The following is an 18,740-nucleotide window of genomic DNA, read 5'->3' as shown; positions in this document are numbered from 1 at the left end:
TGAGATTAGAGAATTTAAAAATCTGTGACTTTCATTTTAGGGTCTCTCAGTGTCTCTCTGTCCCTCCCTTCCTCCCCCCCCCCCCCCCCCCCGCCTGCCTCCCTCCCTATCACATGCTCTGGAGGGCACCCAGCTGCCATGTCAAAACAGTAATCACACAGCCTCTGGAGGGGCCCATGTGCTAGAATATAGAGACCTCTGGTGTACAGTCAGGGAGGACCTGAGGTCTGTCAATAACCATGCAAATGAATTTGGAAGAGAATTGTCCAGCTGAGATGCCTGTGGCCCTGACAGATAGCTGACTGCAACCTTGTAAGAGATCCTGAGCCAGAACCACCCGATTAAGCTGCTCCTGGAATCTTAACCCTCAGAAACCCTGTGAGATAATAAATGTTTGTTCTTTTAAGCTGTTAAGTTTGGGGTAATTTGTTATGCAGCAATAGATAAGAGAATTTTCTCAGGTTTCTGGCTCAGGTGATAAGATGGATTGCAAAGCTATTAAGCAAGAAAGGAAACTCAAGATGACAAGCAAGGTCACAGGAAGGAACAAGGAAGAAGAATTCCTAATTAATTTGCCCATACAGGGCTTTACACACTCTATGGCAGAGGACACTTGTATGGGCACAGAGATCATGATTTTCTAACCACAAACAGTACAGTGTTCAGCAATGGGACTGAGTGTTAGAAATCAGACCGATCTTAGAAAACTGAGGAATGATGGGTTTATGAACTAACTACTGATGCTGCTGGCAGATTTGAGTCTGGGTACCACCCACAAATCAGGGAGTGTGTGGGGAAGGAAATCCTTCCATTGGCTGGATTTTTAAAAAGCACTGTTATCACCATCCTTTCTTCTCCCATTCTCCATTATTTACCCTCTAAATGGTCTAGTTCTAGATACTTTATTCTAGAGTTCTGTCTTGACCTCCCTGGCATCCTCTTGAAGGCTCTTTCTGTCCTATTGTCACTGGGTTCCAGGACTCTCCCATCAAGGAGATTAGTTATGCAGCCAGGCCCCCAGAAAGCTCTTGCCTCCCACCCCCCCCCCCAACTGTCCTCACAATCCTCTTCTGCAACCTTCTCTTTACATGGGGGCGGGGGCATCCTTGCTGCTAGAATCTATGTGTTTTAGGGGCGCCTGGGTGGCTCAGTCAGTTGAGCGCCCAACTTCAGCTCAGGTCATGATCTCACAGTTTATGGGATCAAGCCCCGCATCAGGCTCTGCGCCAACAGCACAGAGCCTGCTTGGGATTCTGTGTCTCCCTCTCTCTCTGCCCCTTCCCTGCTCTCTCTCTCTCTCAAAAATAAACATTAAACATTTTTTTTCTTTAATCTATGTGTTCTCTATTTTCTGTAGAGGCCACTTTTAGGCAACAGGCTTCAGTAATGGAATGTAGAGGAAGGCAAAAGGGCCCACAGCAACCACCTGGCTCATCAGGTGACAAACCTCAGAATATCCACAGGCCCCAATTGACTTATGAGCTACTTACAACCAGGTGCAGGTACGAAAAAAGGGGAAAATTCCTTATGTCCCCATATGTCCTCACCTTCCCCCTTAAAAACAGCCCCAACCACAGCCTCGATGCAGACAGTCTGTCCTTTGCTGTCCTCCCTTGGGCTCCCTTGCAGTGTATTCAGTAAACTTCTATCTCCCTTGCTCTGCCTTTGGTGAATTCTTTCACTGCCCATGCTGCCTGCCCCCACCCTATCAGGACGCCCCACATTTGGGGACCCCCCCCCACCATCTGATTAGGAGAAACACCACACTTTCCCCTTGGTCTCCAGAGCAGTAACTCTGAAAGTGTAAAAGCCCCATCCATAAATATAGCCACGTCTGATAGAAGACCTCATTGCTTTCTTATTGGAATGTTTTCGCCAATAGGAAAATAATCACCAAAGAGGGAGGTCCTAGGCAAAATTTCTTGAAATCGCAGATTATCTTCGTGCTCTCAGCCTCCTCCTTTCTTGGCCTTTTCTTCTTTCTCAGTTGCAGCCTCTCTCCTTCCTTCCCAACATGCCCAAACCAAGCACCAGGGACTTTATAAGCAATGGCGCTTTGAGCTTTTACAACCTGGTATCCTTATGCATGTCACATGCCCTAGTGCAAATATCTAATACAATTTAAAGTTATGTAACTATATTTTAACAGAGATGAAAACTTTAACCTCTGGATAAAACTCTAATGGTGGAATTTTGGGCATCCAACAAAAAGTGGAGAATGGGTGAATGTAGGGACTTCACTGAATCATGAAAATCTTACTCCCCACATAGTGATTCAAGAGTAAAGATGGCTCCCATCATGCACACCTACAAACAAGAACTACAGACAGCTGATTTCCTGTCCCCCACCCCTGGTGCCCCAAGAGGGGAGGAAAATCTATGTGCATTTATAAACATGCTCTGCAGCTATCTGGATGTGTAATCACAGAAATAAATGCAGCTGTGTTTATTCAACATGCACAGCCTTGCACCTCGGCCATGTTGCTAAAACGCTCACGGGACAGATGTGCAGGCGCCAGTCTCCAATGCTTAGAACTTCATTATTTCCAGACTGAAAAATTCCTTCTAGCACGCAAAGGAAAATTCTCCCACACCAGGGCTCATCCCACATGCCCTGGGATAGCCACCCAATGAAAGACTTCCTGGAGAGCTCAGTTAACTGCACGGGAGTTGTGGGAATGTGGAGGAAGACACTGAAAATCAGAAAAAGAACAGGGTAAGACAGCATGAGAGCGGCCCCATGACTTGCTGCCATTAAACAGCTTCTAAGTTGGGGGGTGCCTGGGTGGCTCAGTTGGTTGGGCATCTGACTTTGCTCAGGTCATGATCTCACAGTTCGTGGGTTCGAGCCCCCCCTCTCTCTGCCCCTCCCCCTGCTCGTTGTCTGTCACTCTCTGTCTCTCAAAAATACATAAACGTTAAAAAATAAAATAAATAAAAGAGAACTTCTAAGTGGAGGAAGAACTTGCCAGAATGGCTACTACTTCAGTTTGACACGTTTGTGTTCGTGGAGTGGTCAAACAAGGGTGAGACACACTATGCTGCTATGGGCTGAATGTGTCCCCTCAAATTCCTATGTTGAAATCCTAATGCCCAATGTGACTGATGGGATTATAAGGTGGGGCCTTTGGGAGGTGCTTAGGTCACATGAGGACAAGGATTGCATGAACGTGACTGATACCATTAGCCCCTAAGCCCCTTCCCCCATGCTAGAAATCAGCAGTCTGCAACCCAGGAGAGTGCCTTCATCAGAACCTGACCACACTGGCACCCTGATCTTGGACTCCCAGCCTCCAGAACAGTAGGAAATAAATTTGTGGCATCTTGTTATAGTAGCCCAATGGACTATGACCTATGCCTTCCAAGGTAAGAGGTCGGCAAACACTCCCATGCTTGCTCATTGTCTTAAGGAGCCACCTTATAGATAGAAGATAAACCTCTAGATAGAAGGAACACTTGAAGGGGATTGATTCAAACCACATATTTTCTTTTTCTTCAGGTGATGATTATATGATTTGTCTTTTTGCAGTCAGTGTGAAAAGGGGGTTATTCTTAGTTTAAATAACATTTCAAATTCCACCGCTTTCCATAAAATCACCTGTTTTCAGAGACTTGGTTCAGTGACTGGGGAGAGGGCTGCTTCAGGAGAAGCGGGCAGGAGGTGATGAGCTTGAAGCTGCCATGAGTGTAGCTTGTTGGGGTGTTTTCCCATAATGAGATACTGATCTGGTCACTGGAGGCTAAGGGGCCGCAGATGTTAACAGTGCTGGTGGGTCGGATTCTTTCATAAACTTGCCAGGGTAACAAAGTCATCAGGCCTCTTCCAGTTCATTACCATCTCTTCCCTTTCCAGCACCTGATCTTTTGTAAGACTCCATGTTCTCCTTAAACCCAAGTTATAGGCAAGCAACCCTCTTGCTTTCTTGTGCCACAAAAACCAAGAACCAAACTACTAAAATAGGAAATGTCAACTATGACTCACTCTCTCCCCTCAACTCTCCACACACACCTTCCTCATTATATTCTCCTTCATGGCATAATTACTGAAACCAGGATCCATCAATCATACTGGACATGTGGCAGGTGCAAGGAGAATGCTACTTTGACTCAGATTTTGTGTACAAAAGGAACTGGACTGAATGGAAGTGGCTTTGAGTCGGAAACTCACCACTTTTCAGCACAAGTGTTTTGGGTACAGAATAGGCAAGTTGTTTATAAAGGCAAAGACAGTATTTCTCATCTGGAAGTCTCATCTGGAGATCCTACAATGAAATCTCTTTTTAGCACATGAGAAAATTAAGCTCGGGGAAGTAAAATGCCTTATCTGAAGTCAAACAGCTAATGGGCAGCACGGCTCGGACAAGGGACAAGTCCTCAGGTCTCCTGGCTCTCACTTTCCAGCTTCTTTCCAACATACTATGCTCTTTGGTATAGGTCATTGTGATTTGTTATTTTCTACTGATGTTTGGTTATTCAGGGTTTTTCTGTTTGGTTGGTTAGTCACTTGGGTTACTTTTGTAAATTAAGACAGTCCATCCTTGCCTTTTCTCCTGGGATTCTAGGAAACAGAGATATATCTAGAATGTCAGCAAGGGGAGAAAGAGGCTAGAGTAGAACGCTTGCAAACTTTTAAGTTTGGGACTATCACTTCCTCCTCTTACAATGGTATCACAGCATTATTGTGCATCCCTACCTCAGTCCTCATGAATTTTGTATTGGTTTCTTGAAGCAAGCAAGAAAAAAAAAGGATTAGCTGTAGAAATGTTCCTTTCAGACCTGAAATCTCTTCCAAAAGATCTGCTCAATTCTCTTAAATCTTTCCTTTATAGTGAGATATTAAACAATGAAACTCCTTCAGTGGGGGAGGGGGAACATGTTTTAACATCTGGTTTTGCTATCAAACTAAAAATACTCCTGAAGTCTACATTTTCCTTGGTCCAATAGCTAAATAATAAACATAATTGAAAAAAATTATTCTCTTTAGTATCTTGCCAACTTCATTCTGGTCTTGTCTAAAACAACATCATAGTGATGTAAGGAATTAAAAACTTTTAATATTACTTTAAATTATAGTGTATTTTCCTAATCAGTTTCCTTATCTTTAACGATGATCCAAGTAAGTGGGGCTTTAAAAATAAATTTCCTATATTTAACTGAATTTCAACTCCAACTCCTGTTCAGTGATGTCATCAGCTTAAACCCAGAGTATCTACACCACTTGGCTGGTTCCACGACTATTATAATGATCCTAAGGGAAAAGAGAATGGGTTACCAGAGAGAATGCTTTGGTTTTAAATAACATTTTATTCAGTGGAAAAGAAAAGTAAATGGAAACGTACATAAACTTTGAATTAAAGATTTCCATTTCTTTTTTTTCCCTTAAATTTATTTATTTATTTTGAGAGAGACAGAGAGAGTGCAGTGGGGAAGGGGCAGAGAAAGAGGGAGAATCTCAAGCAGGCTCCACACTGTCAGCACTGAGCCCATGTAGAACTCAGACTCAAGAAATTGTGAGATCATGACCTGAACTGAAATCCAGAGTCAGATGCTTAACCGACAGAGCCACCCAGGCACCTCTTCTTTATTTATTTATTTTTTTTTTTTTGAGAGAGAGAGAGAGCATGCACTCGCTCCTGCAGAGGAGGGGCAGAGGTCCAGAGGGGAGGGGCAGAGAGAGAGAGAGAGAATGAATCTTAAGCGGACTCAGGCTTGATCTCATGGCCATGGGACCATGACCTGACCTGAAATCAAGAGTCTGACACTTAACCAACTGAGCCAGCCAGGCACCACCCTTAAAGATTTTCATTTCTAAAAGTTTTTTTCTTAGGTACACTAGGGATCTAGAACCAAAGATATTAAGTCCCCTTCCTTCCCAGCTTAACAATAACTCCTTAACACATTCTTGACTCAGTCCCTGTTCTGAAATAGTTCTTCAAAATAGTTTTAGAGGGCACACACTGACACTACACAACGTAAACAGGGTTTTCAAGAAGCATGTTGTATCGAATTGTTACATACGTGTTTGTTTTGGCAGCCCTTTTTAAATGTCACCTGTAATGACTGAGGCAAGAAAGAGCATTTCGGTTCAAGATCTTCCATAATCCCACAATGGCTAAACCTAGGTAGGAAACTGTAGCTTTCACACTACCAGATATCTCACTTTATTTTTTTTAAATGTTTTTAAATGTTTATTAACTTTTGAGAGAGAGAGACAGAGAGAGAGAGAGAGAGAGAGAAAGAGAGAGACAATGCGTGAGCGGGGGAAGGGGAGAGAGAAAGAGACACAGAATCTGAAGCAGGCTCCAGGCTCTGAGATGTCAGCAGAGAACCTGACGCAGGGCTCCAACTCACGAGTGGTGAGATCATGACCTGAGCGGAAGTCGGATACTTAATCGACCGAGCCACATAGGCACCCCCAGATATCTCACTTTAGAACTAGAATAATGGGGAAGAAGAAATTACTGAAAATTATTGGAAGAAATACTCTATTATAGCTTCAAATACATTTTCAGTTCCCCAGAAAACACGGTCACTTGATAAAAATCTCCCTTACAAAAAGGAGATTTTAAGGTATAAAGATGGTGACTGCTTTCCAAATTTGTAGTTTATTTTTTTAATAAACATTATTTTAGATCAGGCTTAGATTTATTTTTACAAGTGCAAAGATAATACATAGATTTCCCATTTACCCCGTACTCACTTTTATTAACATTTTCCGTTAGTATATTTGTCACAACTGATAAACCAATATTGACACATTATTAACTAAAGTCTGTATTTTATTCAGATTTCCTTGGTTCTCCCTAATATCCTTTTTCTGTTCCAGGATATACTATTTTTATCTCCTTCATGTCTCCTTAGGCTTCTCTGGACTGTGACAGTTTAAGACTTTCTTTTCTTTGTTTATGTTAGCCCTGAGAGTTTTGAGGAGTACAGGTTGGGTATTTTTTGAATGTCCCTCAACTGGGATTTATCTGATGTTTTTTTCTTGGTTCCATTGGGATGATGGGTTTGGAGGGAGGACAATCACAAAGATGTCATTTCATCACATCATACCAAGGGTACACACTATCAACATGACTCATCACTACTGATGTTAATTTTGACCTCCTCACTGACAGGTCATGGTTGTCAGGTTTTTCTAATGTAAAGTTACTCATTTTTCTCAGTCCATACTTGGTAAGGAGCCAGGAGTTATGTTCCATCTCCTTGAGGATAGAGTATCTACATAATTTGGACAACTTCTATACCTTAGATTTGTCTGTTCGCCTCCATTTGTTTATTCAAATATTTATATCAATGTGAACTCATGAATATTTATTTTATACTTTAGGTCATCATCCAAAACTATTTTACATTGTTGCCCAGCTTTGTTCATTAGGAGTTCTTTCAGATGGCTCCTTGGACCTTGGGCATATACTTGCAATTGCAGGCTACTACTGCTGCTGTTTGAGCACTTCCTTATTTTCTGGCACTACAAGGTGTCCAGGGCTCATCTTGTCTATTTCCTCCAGTCCTGGCCATTCCTCCAAGAAGCCCTGGTTTCCTTACTGGAGAATGGTAAAAACCAAGATCCAGGCACTGTGCTTTTAGACCCTCTTGGCTGACAAGCAAGGAAATTTATGCTTTCATGCTAACCCTTGGAAAACACTTACTTATAATTACAGTATTTCTACATACAACCATCTGTATCCCTCTTATGCCAAACATAAGTTTACAGTGATGCCTCCAATTCTAATCTATCAGCACATAGATCATTCTAGGGTCCTCCCCTGGCTCTCTGTAACCTCCCACTTCAAAAGTAGGAAACCTGGTTCCCAGGTTTACATAATTGACTGAATTGCTCAATTCCAGTAGACATGTATAGTGGTCCTGGACTTGTTAACCTGTATCCCCATGGGAAATACCTTAATCAATTACAGCACAGTACTGAGGTGCACTGCCTTTTGCCTTTAGTTTTACAGACTCCCCTCATTTCCAAAGTGACAGGTCAGCACCTTCTCCCCCAACTCCCGCCAGCGAGGTTGTTTCATACATTTTTAATACAGTTAGATTGTTTGGTCACAATGTGCATTCCAGCCTGGGATCCTCTGATCTCCTAAATGATAATTATTTATATATTATCAAATTAAATAATTTAAGTTTTATTTTCAACATGGGGCAGGGGGAGGGTGACAAGGGGAGAAGGTACTGATGGAACTCAAAAGGGAAGGTATTAACAATTTAGAGATTTTCTTAAGTTTCTACTATCTGATTAAAAATAGAAATTTATTGAAAACTAATGTAATTATTTTTTAAACATATTGAAATCTTTGCACATAAAAATGGACATGGTAAAGATCAAAAGTAAGAAACATAGTTCCCTCTTATAATTGAAACATGGATTTTTCTAGGAGCTTTCAGTAACTTTATCCAATTTTCCTAATTGCAAAATGAGAATAAAACATTTCTTATCCAGGACTAAGAATTTATGGTAGGTATGCAGATAGTATTCTGCCACTCAAGGATAAAATGTTAGTTTTAATAAAAGCAGACTCTATGCCTTGGAGAAAATAAGCTCTACCCAATTATATTTTTCATACAATAGTAAAATTTTCTATTTTCATACAATCATATTCATAAAGCCTAGTAACCCTGATGATGATTAACTTCTTATCACTGAGGAATTTTTTCTGTCTAGCAACCTGGGATCCTTAGGCATTTTAAAGTCCTTAAACTATCCAAACAGTTACCAATATACACCTAGATTTATTCTTAAGCATGTGGGAGAGTTTAAAAAGATTTAGTGGCCATAAATTACCCAAAAAAAAGACAAAAGGGAGAGGAAACATCTTTTGAGGATTTCTTTTTTAAAACAAAATTTATTATCCTCGTAAGGCTGCATAAATGCCATTTATTTACTAACAGATAATCACAAATTTCCAAGGATACAGTTTAAACTCCTGCTATGATCATGCATTTTATTGAATTATCAGAAGAGGAAACATTACAAGTAAATTTGCCAAGACAACCTTTGCAGGAACAAGATGTGCCCAAGCACCCCTTCAGTTCCTTTACAGAAAGCAGCATTTATCCATACATAATTCACACCTGACATGGAACGTAATTCAAAAATCTAATCTCTTTCTGTGTAGTGAGCACTGAGAAGGAAGCCATGTGTGAAGCCATTAATGAATATTTCTTCCAATTACTATTAATAGATTCTTCTTCCCCATTATTTTATTTCAAAAATGAAATATCTAGGAGTATTAAAAACCGATTTCCTAATCAAGTATTCAGAGACCATATGTTGTTAAAGCTCACTGAAAACCCTATCCTTAATAATTTCAAAAAATTTTAAAGATACAATTAGAACACCTGTTTCTTTGAGCCTGGCTAGCTCAGTCAGTTAAGTGTCCAAGCTTTTGATTTCTCCTCAGGTCACGACCTCCCGGTTTGTGAGATTGAGCCCCGCGTCAGGCTCTGTACTGACAGCATGGAGCCTGCTTGGGATTCTTTCTCTCCCTCTCTCCCTGCCCCTCCCCTGCTGGCACTCTCCCTCTGTCTCAAAATAAATAAATAAACTTAAAAAAGAAAAAAAAAAAAAAAAGAAAGAACACTTGTTTCTTTCTCTCCTGGTTTCCCAAGAATATCCAATAAGTTATTCTATACATAAATCAGTATGCTTTTGTACTGGTGTAAGTTTGTACCAACCCTGCAATTTCCCAAAGACTGTCTCAGACTCCAACAGAAAAAGACAAGAACTGAACTCATTGTGAGTGGGAGACCAGAGCAGAGAGGTAAGATTGGAGGCAAGGAATAGGATAATTAGAGCCCAAAATTAAAGTGATGCTTTAAATAAAGCAAATCTAAAAGGTTTGAGGGGGAAGGGGGTTAGGGAAGAGATCTAAGCAATTTCCAGAGACGACCACTTCTGTCAAGGGAGTCTGATGCCATAAAAGAAGGCGCTCAAAACAAGATCATGGAGATCAGCATTCCTATCGATTTGCAGTACATTAGCACAAAGAAATAGGTAAAATAATGAGGAATCAAAAAAGTTTGATTTAAAAATTCTCAAATTCTAAAAACCTCGAATAATTGTGGGAGGAAGGGCAAGAAGAACAGAACAAATGGCTGCCTAACCTAACGTGCCCTTGGAAATTGATGCTTCATCAATTCCTTCTCTCCACACGAAAAACCCAGAGGCTCCTGGTGTCAAATAGGAAGAATCAGCGCCAAAGGAGCAAGTGTGCAGTCTCAGCAGGACCGCCACACCCCACAGAAACACACCATTCCAGTGTTGTGGGGGTTCACGCTACCTGACAACCGACAGTCTGGGAGGCACAGCTGCCAAGACACAGGTACAGTAAGAAAAGTCCCCAAGCAGAGCTGGCGTTATTTGGAACCACTTTAGCAGGCCTCACACCAACAAAACTTGGCGGCAGTTTGTTCCCTCAGGGGGAATCTGAAGGAACTTTGAGAAAGTATTTGCTCAGAGCCACATACCGCTTCCATCTACAGCACTCAAGTCGCCAGCAGAGATCCCAACAGAGAGCTAGGCTCGGGATTTAATCATTAGGCTTGCCTTTCAATCTCCTAACTCAGAAATACAGGGGCTTAATAAAGTAATCTTTTCATCCTGACTTAAGGGAAATAATCCCATTAAGAGTTGAGCATGCCTGGGAATTTACCTGCTTCACGTGGGTCTAGGGATTTGAGGCTAGATGGGTAATGCCACAGAATAAAGAGGAGCATCTTTGCAGAGACTGTCCCCTGTCTGAGAGTGTCCCTGCAAAGGCTTCTCTCCCAGTGTGTGAGATGAACGGGCAGGGGGCTGTGGGGCGCCCAGATAACCTACCTGCCACTCTGGTCTGAGGTCCAGGTAACTGATCGCCCCTGGGGTTTGGTGCTGTACCGTATCCTTATGGCGTGAGGAAAGTCAGTAGCTGTCTGAGCCCCTGTCTTCCTGATCTGCAAGCTCCAAGTGTCAGTGTCAAACAGGAGTTCCCCACAGCCAGGAGCCTGGCTGCAACGAGCATAATAGTCTAACTGCTCCCTCCAACGATCTGCAGGCAGAGTCACAAGTTCACACACAATCTGATTCCTGAGCTCCTCAGAAACAACTGTGAGCTTGGGAGACCTTGTCAATTTTTCAATACCTGGCACAGCAGCAACATCCACCTCCTCAACCTTTAACACAGATAAATCACAGCAGTCCAATACTAGCAAAAAATCCTCACTCCCATGATTCCCTGTGTCACAGCAGTACTTTGAGCTAGAAATCCCAGAAGCCTGTTCCCGGTTGTCATGGTTACCATCTTTACCAGAAGTATCTTTTTCACCTTTACCACAGATTGTAAAATCATTAGATCTTGTTTTAGAGGAGAAGGTCCTCGTATCTGTCACAGGACTATGGCAGGGTTCAGGCATCCTAAATCTGCAGGCTTCGTTTGACTCTGTTCGGCAGGGTTCCTTGGTGGACCCACTCTGTTTCTTTCCAGACTCAAAGAAAAGCACTATGGTGCCCTCGATGATTTGACTTTCAAAGTCCACATCTAAATCCAGTACATAGTGCTTCACAAGTATGTGGCTGGTGTTGGCCATGAGAGGTAGGTCATCCCGGGAAGGGTCCAGCTTTGTGTCCATGGCGTTGGTTGTTGTTCGAGAGCTTTGTTAAAATCTCAGAAGGGGCTTCCTAGCTGCCTTAATCTTCCAGAATCATAAATGGCCGCTTACCAAAAAAACACCTGATGTCACAATTATGGCTCTTTCAGTCCCCTGGCAAAGAAGAAAAACACCATTAGACAAAATTCCAAACAAGACCCTAAGTGTTCCTACAACCACTGCTTCACTTCAGCAAACTGACTCCCTCCTTAAATAATCCCCCAATGTGGTAGAAGCTCATGGCTAGAAGGCAGACTAATCTTTCTGACTGACATCAAAGAAGGCTGCATTATGGGCTTCTAAAAATATTTCAATTACCAGTGGAATGAAAGGGGCCTCCACAAAGCCTGAAGATTCTTGCTCTTAACTAGAACAGTCCTTGTTCTGGGAAAGAGCAATTGTTATGCAAAAGCATAACTGAGCATCACTGCGCCTCTTGTTTTAAAAGATATTAAATGCATCATTTCTAATTTTGTGCATCAAAGATAAGTGATTGTTTCTCTCCTGTGATTCTAAGTAACAAATGTGAACGAAGGCTAAATGGCCTCATACGTTTTATTCTTTGAGAGTAATAATTTAATACATAAAATGTAACTCCAGGGATTAATGTACTTTTCACATTAGGCCTGCTCTCATATCAGCACTTCCAGTAAATTACAGGAAAATGAGCCAATTTACCAGGAGTGCATTCTAAGTATTCCTTTGAGATTGTTCATGGAGATTTTTCAAATTTATAGTTAAATACTCAAGGTATATCATTACATCTTAATAGCTGAAAACCCATTAACATTCTGGATAATAGCCTTCTTGTGGCAAACAAAAAGGTCTTCTCATTTGAAAAAAAAATAGTATGCAAATACCTATAAAAGGAAAAAGAGAAATTAAAATGTAGAAACAGATGTTGTAATAAAATGCCCAAGTTCTTCATAAAAGTTCTGAATCAAAATGTATTCTTATTTTATAATAGCAATCCGGCTACAAGAAAAATTATTTGAAATTATTTCAGTCCCTGTTGTGTACCTAATTTCTTTCAGCGTATGCTGTTCTTTATTTTTTATTCTTTTACCAAAAATGAAAACGGGGGAAAGAAATAACAACTCTGACAGGGTAGATATATTTAAAATAATCTTTGTATTTCTACATATCAGGAGGTATTCTTGTATCAACTACAAAACAACATTGCTTGCTTGACTTTTCAAGTAAAACTGAACCCTCCCTTTTTATTCTGTTTAACTCCTCCTCACTTCCCCTCAGATTTTATCTGCCTGTCTACTAGACTCTTATTTCCTTCCTTTTAGAATCTCATTCCAGAAACCAAACCTATTGAATTTTCATTTTCTACCTCTCCACAGGCTACTTCCTCAGGAAAATCCTACCTACCCTAAGCAGGGAGGGGGGTGGAAAACCTGGCTTCCTGCATCCTTGTCCAATCTGGTTTCAAGCTATTTTCCCGGCATGGAGACCATACTCCCTTTGCATCCGTGTCCTCTAGCCAAAGGGCCTGCTCAACAGCCTGTCCCTAAATATGACCTGCTCTTTCGACTAGGCAGTGGCCATACCTGGAGTGTTCCCATAGCCACCTGCCAAATTCCATTCTGTCTCCACACCCAGTTCAAGTGCAATCACCTCCTGAAATCCTTCCTTACTCTCTATTCTCCCACTCTTCACCAAACTGTATGTGGCAATATACAGTTTGACTTTAAAAGTAATAGGAACAGAGAGAAATCAGGGATGCAAAGAATATTTTGAGATTACTTTATAAAGAAGTTGGCACTCGCCTGGGCTCTAGAAGAATCAATAGGCCAAAGGAGGAAGACAGTGTTTTCTTTTCTGCATGAAAGCAATTGAACTTGTCATGTAAAGAATAATTCATAGTCTAACCCTAATAGATCCTTTCATTTACTTGTAAAAATTAATATAATTTAAGAATAAAATGTATTCTATAGAGCAGTTGTCACCACTTTTGTCCCTGGTGGCCGATAATAAGGCAGCCTGAGAATCCCATCCATCCAAGCCTGTTAACATCACCTTGTCACCCTAACTGGAATCATTTGCTTCTCTTCCTTGGATTCTTTTTTTTTTTTTAATTTTTTTTTTTCAATGTTTATTTATTTTTGGGACAGAGAGAGACAGAGCATGAACGGGGGAGGGTCAGAGAGAGAGGGAGACACAGAATCGGAAACAGGCTCCAGGCTCCGAGCCACCAGCCCAGAGCCCGACGCGGGGCTCGAACTCGCGGACCGCGAGATCGTGACCTGGCTGAAGTCGGACGCTTAACCGACTGCGCCACCCAGGCGCCCCTCTTCCTTGGATTCTTGAGTACACTCCCCATAGCTGCAGTTCTAAATCGTTTCTTCTTTTAACTCTCCAGTTCCATGCCTGCTGACTCATTCTCAGCTAATTATTTGGCCTCCCACTTTACTGAGATTATTTCAAATCTCTGAAACTCCCTCATGGCTCAAGTATCTGTAGTTCTTCACAACTATTGCCTTCTCCTTTTTGACTCAAAGAAAACAACAGTATCCCTTCTCCCCAAAGCTAATTCCTTTCCCCTTGAATCCTAGCTTCTGGGGTATGAAAGGGCCAAATGAATAGCACTCTTCTTGCCCACTGAAATTCTGAACACACTGAAATATAAGATGAGGCTATGGCAGAGGGATACCAAAATATCACTATTATTACAGGTGGAGGTTAAACTGGAGAATATGGTTTAATGTGGGAGCCAAAGGTACCTGAAAACTCAATCCCAAAATTCAACAGATTTACCCCCAGGGTCACAGGAAACACTGGATCAGGTCAAAGCTCCCACAAAAGGTACCCTCTCCAGGTAAGAATTAGGGCCTGGAGAAGTAAGGAGAATAGCCCTCCAAGGTCAGGACTGCTGGCCCAAAAGCAAAAGGGAGGAAACAGAACATGCTCGATTTCTTCTTCCCGCTCCACCTCCTTTAAGAGGGAAGGAGTAAAGTGATCAAGAATTTTTCAGTAATTAAGCACCCTTCACAAGACAGGAAATATCAGAAATAAGAAGCTTTCCCTCAAACTCTATCTCCTCCTACTAATTTGGAATCTTCTTACACTTGACAAAAAATGTTTTTCTCTTGCCAACATCTTCTTCCTCTCAGTGTTTCTATCCTATTCCCAATGTTTCAAACACTCCCAGGGGCTGCCATCTTCAAAAACAAACATTGCAATATATCCATATCAAAACACTATGTTATACACCTTAACCTAATACAATGTTGTATGTCAATTACATCAATTAAACTGGAAAAAAATAAAAACAAACAAAAACATTCGACCCTGCTGCCTATGTTAACTAAGTTTTTATTTCTTTGCATTCTGGAACTGACAGATTCCTTAGGGCTTAGTGTAACTGTCTAGTTCTACAAATCATGACAATGAGGCCCAGAGAGGTAAAGCAATGTGCCAAGGTCACTCATTTCTGATGCTTTTCTCCTTGCCAATTCTTTCCCTTGCAATTCTCATCCTCCAGCTCTTGTGGCCATTTTCTTTATGTTGTCCAAGTCATAAATCAAATGTCACCTCCTAAGACTGTCTTCTGTATTCCCATGCTCCCTTTCCTATCCTTCAAGTCATATGGACTAGACTCATTTCATACCGTAATAGCTTTGTGGGGAAAGGAGAATTTTTAGGCCAGCCCCAGAAGATTCAGAAGATCACGGTCACCTCTGCATGGTTTCCGACCTAAGCTGTGTACAATATGTATGTAAGTCCGTTAAACTCGCTGCTTATTACACCTATTTCCTCCTTGCCTTGGATTCTTAGAGGACCTGAATCTCCTTTCTCGACAAGTTCACAACTCTCACTGATGTCAATCAGGGTCACAGCCCCACGTTTAGGGAAGAACTGAACTAACTGTGGTTGCAAATGCGAGTACGTGGCCACCTTGTAAGGCTTCTCTCAGCAAATAGTAACCATATTTCTAAGCAGTCTGTTGACTTCAGCACTTTTTGCTATTATTGTGCTCCAATTTAAAATGCCAGTTTGTCTCACTGAAGCATTTTTCCATTCTCTGTCATAAGCCATAACATATAAAATTCCCCCCTTTATCAAACCCAATGGTTAGTTTCCAGTGGCTAACCACTGCTGCCTCTAAAATAAGTGTACTGCGTGGTATGTATTTTAAACGCTTAAATGATTGTCTTAGCAACACCATTAAAGGCTTCAAAAGGATTAACATACAGCAATATTTTTCTTGAGCAAGGTGGGAGGAGGGGGCAAAAGAGAGGATCAAATACTAAACAGTTATGGCACACTGAAGAAACTGCCCTGCCACTTTCACTCACCAAACAGAAGTGCACACACCTACAAATGTGTAAAATAGCCTCTGTAGAGCCATTCCAGATACCTCTAAAGAAAATAATTTCACTCTCCTTTCAAGCTACAAAGCCACATGTGTGATCCTCATGACCCTTCCCTTATCCTGCCTCATTCTGCAGTTACCTCTACCCTTCCATGGTCTAAAAACAACTAGAGATTCCTGATTCATCTTTGTATGCATGGCCACGTTGAGTAGAACGTACACAGTAGGTTCTCAGCAAATATCTGTGGAATTGACATCTGAGGTCATTTATGACTTCTATGTCTAGCTATCTACAGAGCAGGGATTCTGGCTTGCATAGGTTCTAGTAGAAAGCTATGGCTTAGGGGCGCCTGGGTGGCGCAGTCGGTTAAGCGTCCGACTTCAACCAGGTCACGATCTCGCGGTCCGTGAGTTCGAGCCCCGCGTCGGGCTCTGGGCTGATGGCTCAGAGCCTGGAGCCTGTTTCCGATTCTGTGTCTCCCTCTCTCTCTCTGCCCCTCCCCCGTTCATGCTCTGTCTCTCTCTGTCCCAAAAATAAATAAACGTTGAAAAAAAAATTAAAAAAAAAAAAAAGAAAGCTATGGCTTAACAAACATCAAAAAACATCTTTCTCCAAATGGTTCTCACTTTTTCTTCTCATACCTGTCCCTCTTTATGCCACATCTCTTTCCTTGTAAGCAAGTCAAGGGAAAAGGAGAAATTTACCGTATACCACTGAGCACACTATGAGTGGTTACAAAATATTTCATTCTACAGACTACTTGTTCAGAGGAAGATAGCTTTCTGCTATTCCAAGTGTGTTCCTTCTGTAGAATACAGTGATTGCTCTTAATGACAGCCAGTTTACTTGCTGAAGTATACTGTTTCTGGGCACAGTTCCTCAGACACTCAAATGCATATAATCATAGGAACATAGCTTATTGCTGTGAAATTTGATAAAATAATTTCAGAATTAGAAGGAATCTTAGAAGCACAAATGTATTATTTTGTATTTACAAATGTCACACTGACATATTACTCTGTAACTTATTTCTTTCACTCAGTGGTTTTGAAATACAGCCATGTAGATGCACATAAATCTGGCTCATGTCTTGTAAATGCTGCTTAGTGTCCCTACATGAATATTCTACAATTTATCTACACATTTCCCTACTGATACTTAAATCCTTTTAAATTTGTCATTATTATATACCATGCTACAATGAACATCCCTATATAGGTCTCCTGGTGCAAGTGTTCCCTGGGTGAAACACCTAGAAATTCCATTTGGCCTCAGATTAGTATTGCCACACCAACTTTCTTTTGGTTTGTTTTTAACTGATACATCTTTTCTATCTCTTTATTTTTATTGTTAACTGCTCTGGGTTGTTTTGCCTTGAGTATCCTTTCAAAGCAACAGTTGGCTGCATTTAAAACATACAATTATCATTTTAATAACTGAGGTTAATTTACTTACATTTATCATGATTACTGCTATAACAGCACTGATCTCATCTCAACCAATTTATTTTGTGTTTTCTTCCTTCCTTTCTTTCTTTCTTTCTTTCTTTCTTTCTTTCTTTCTTTCTTTCTTTCTTTTTTAAATGTTTATTTATTTTTGAGAGAGAGAGAGAAACAGATCGTGAGCATGGGAGGGGCAGAGACAGAGGAAGACACAAAATCCCAAGCAGGCTCCAGGCTCTGAGCGATCAGCACAGAGCATGACACAGGACTCGAACTCACGAACTGTAAGATCATGACCTGAGCCAAAGCCAGAGGCTTAACTGACTGAGCCACCCAGGTGCCCCTATTTTGTGTCTTCTATCTACCATGATTTCTTTGCTACTTAGCTTTTACTTTCTGCTTTTTCTGCATTTTTTCTGAAATATTTTTTCCCTCTACTGTTTCATAAGTTATACAATCTATTTCTTTAACATGCCTACTTAAAGTCAATCTCTAGTAGTCTTCTAAATAATAAGACCCTAGAAAGTTTTACCCTCAGTCTCTCCTCTTCCCCACTCTCTATCAGCTCCCACATTATTGTTGCTAATGTCTTAATATCACATTGTGGGTTTTTTTAAGTTTATTTATTTTGAGAGGGCATACACGCAAGAGGGGAAGGGGCAGAGAGAGACTGGGAGGCAAGGGAAAATACCAAGCAGCCTCAGTACTACCAGTGCAGAGCCCAACATTGGGCTCAAACTCATGAACTATGAGATCATGACCTGAACTGAAGTCAAGAGTCAGACGCTTAACTGAATGAACCACCCAGGCAGCCCAATATCACATCTTTAACAACCCTCATCCAACTTAGAAAAAAAAAAAAAAGTTAATACTTACTTGTATTTGTTTACCAGATTCCTTACTCATGACTGATTTATGCATTCCATTCATCCTGTCAGGGTTCAATTTTGTCCCAGTTGCTATTGCTACCTGAAAAATTAACTCAAGACTTTGTGGCTTCAAAAAGCAACCATTTGATTCTGTTCTGTGGGTCAGGAATTTGGGTAACACTCAGCTGGGCCATTTTCTGTATCTTCTGAAAATGACTACGGCACTCAGTGGTAAGAGAATGGCTCATCTGGGGGCTCTGATGACCAGGAGCAGTCATACACAGCCCATCTAACATAGAGGTTTCAGAAGAGCTGGACAACTTATATGGCAACTGGTGGGCCTCAGAGCACGTGTCCCAAAGGACCAGTTGAAAGCTGAATGACCTTTTCTGACCTAGCCTCAAAAGTCACTGTGGTATCACTACCATATCCTATTGGTTTCAAAAAGAGTTGTATAGCTA

General features: G+C 41.3%; 1 protein-coding gene across 11 annotated transcripts in view; it reads right to left on the bottom strand.

The window, feature by feature from the left end:
* AOPEP (aminopeptidase O (putative)) overlaps positions 1-18,740 on the bottom strand; it is a 344,323-nt gene that overhangs the window by 295,235 nt on the left and 30,348 nt on the right. For 10 of the 11 annotated variants that reach the window (XR_015243507.1, XR_015243503.1, XR_015243504.1 and 7 more), the window contains exon 2: positions 10,838-11,757. Coding sequence is in view for 6 of the 11 variants with exons in the window: in XM_086685159.1 (XP_086541285.1) it covers positions 10,838-11,625 (788 nt within the window). In the remaining 5 variants the exon portion in view is untranslated. Of the gene's footprint in view, positions 1-10,837; positions 11,758-17,423; positions 17,539-18,740 lie in introns of those variants that run through there. The other variant, XM_086685155.1, reaches the window with a different exon arrangement.

This window comes from Puma concolor, chromosome D4 (assembly GCF_028749965.1).
Source record: "Puma concolor isolate L17-30 chromosome D4, mPumCon1.1.hap2, whole genome shotgun sequence".
NCBI lineage: Eukaryota > Metazoa > Chordata > Mammalia > Carnivora > Felidae > Puma > Puma concolor.
This window is presented reverse-complemented; position numbering and strand designations above follow the sequence as displayed.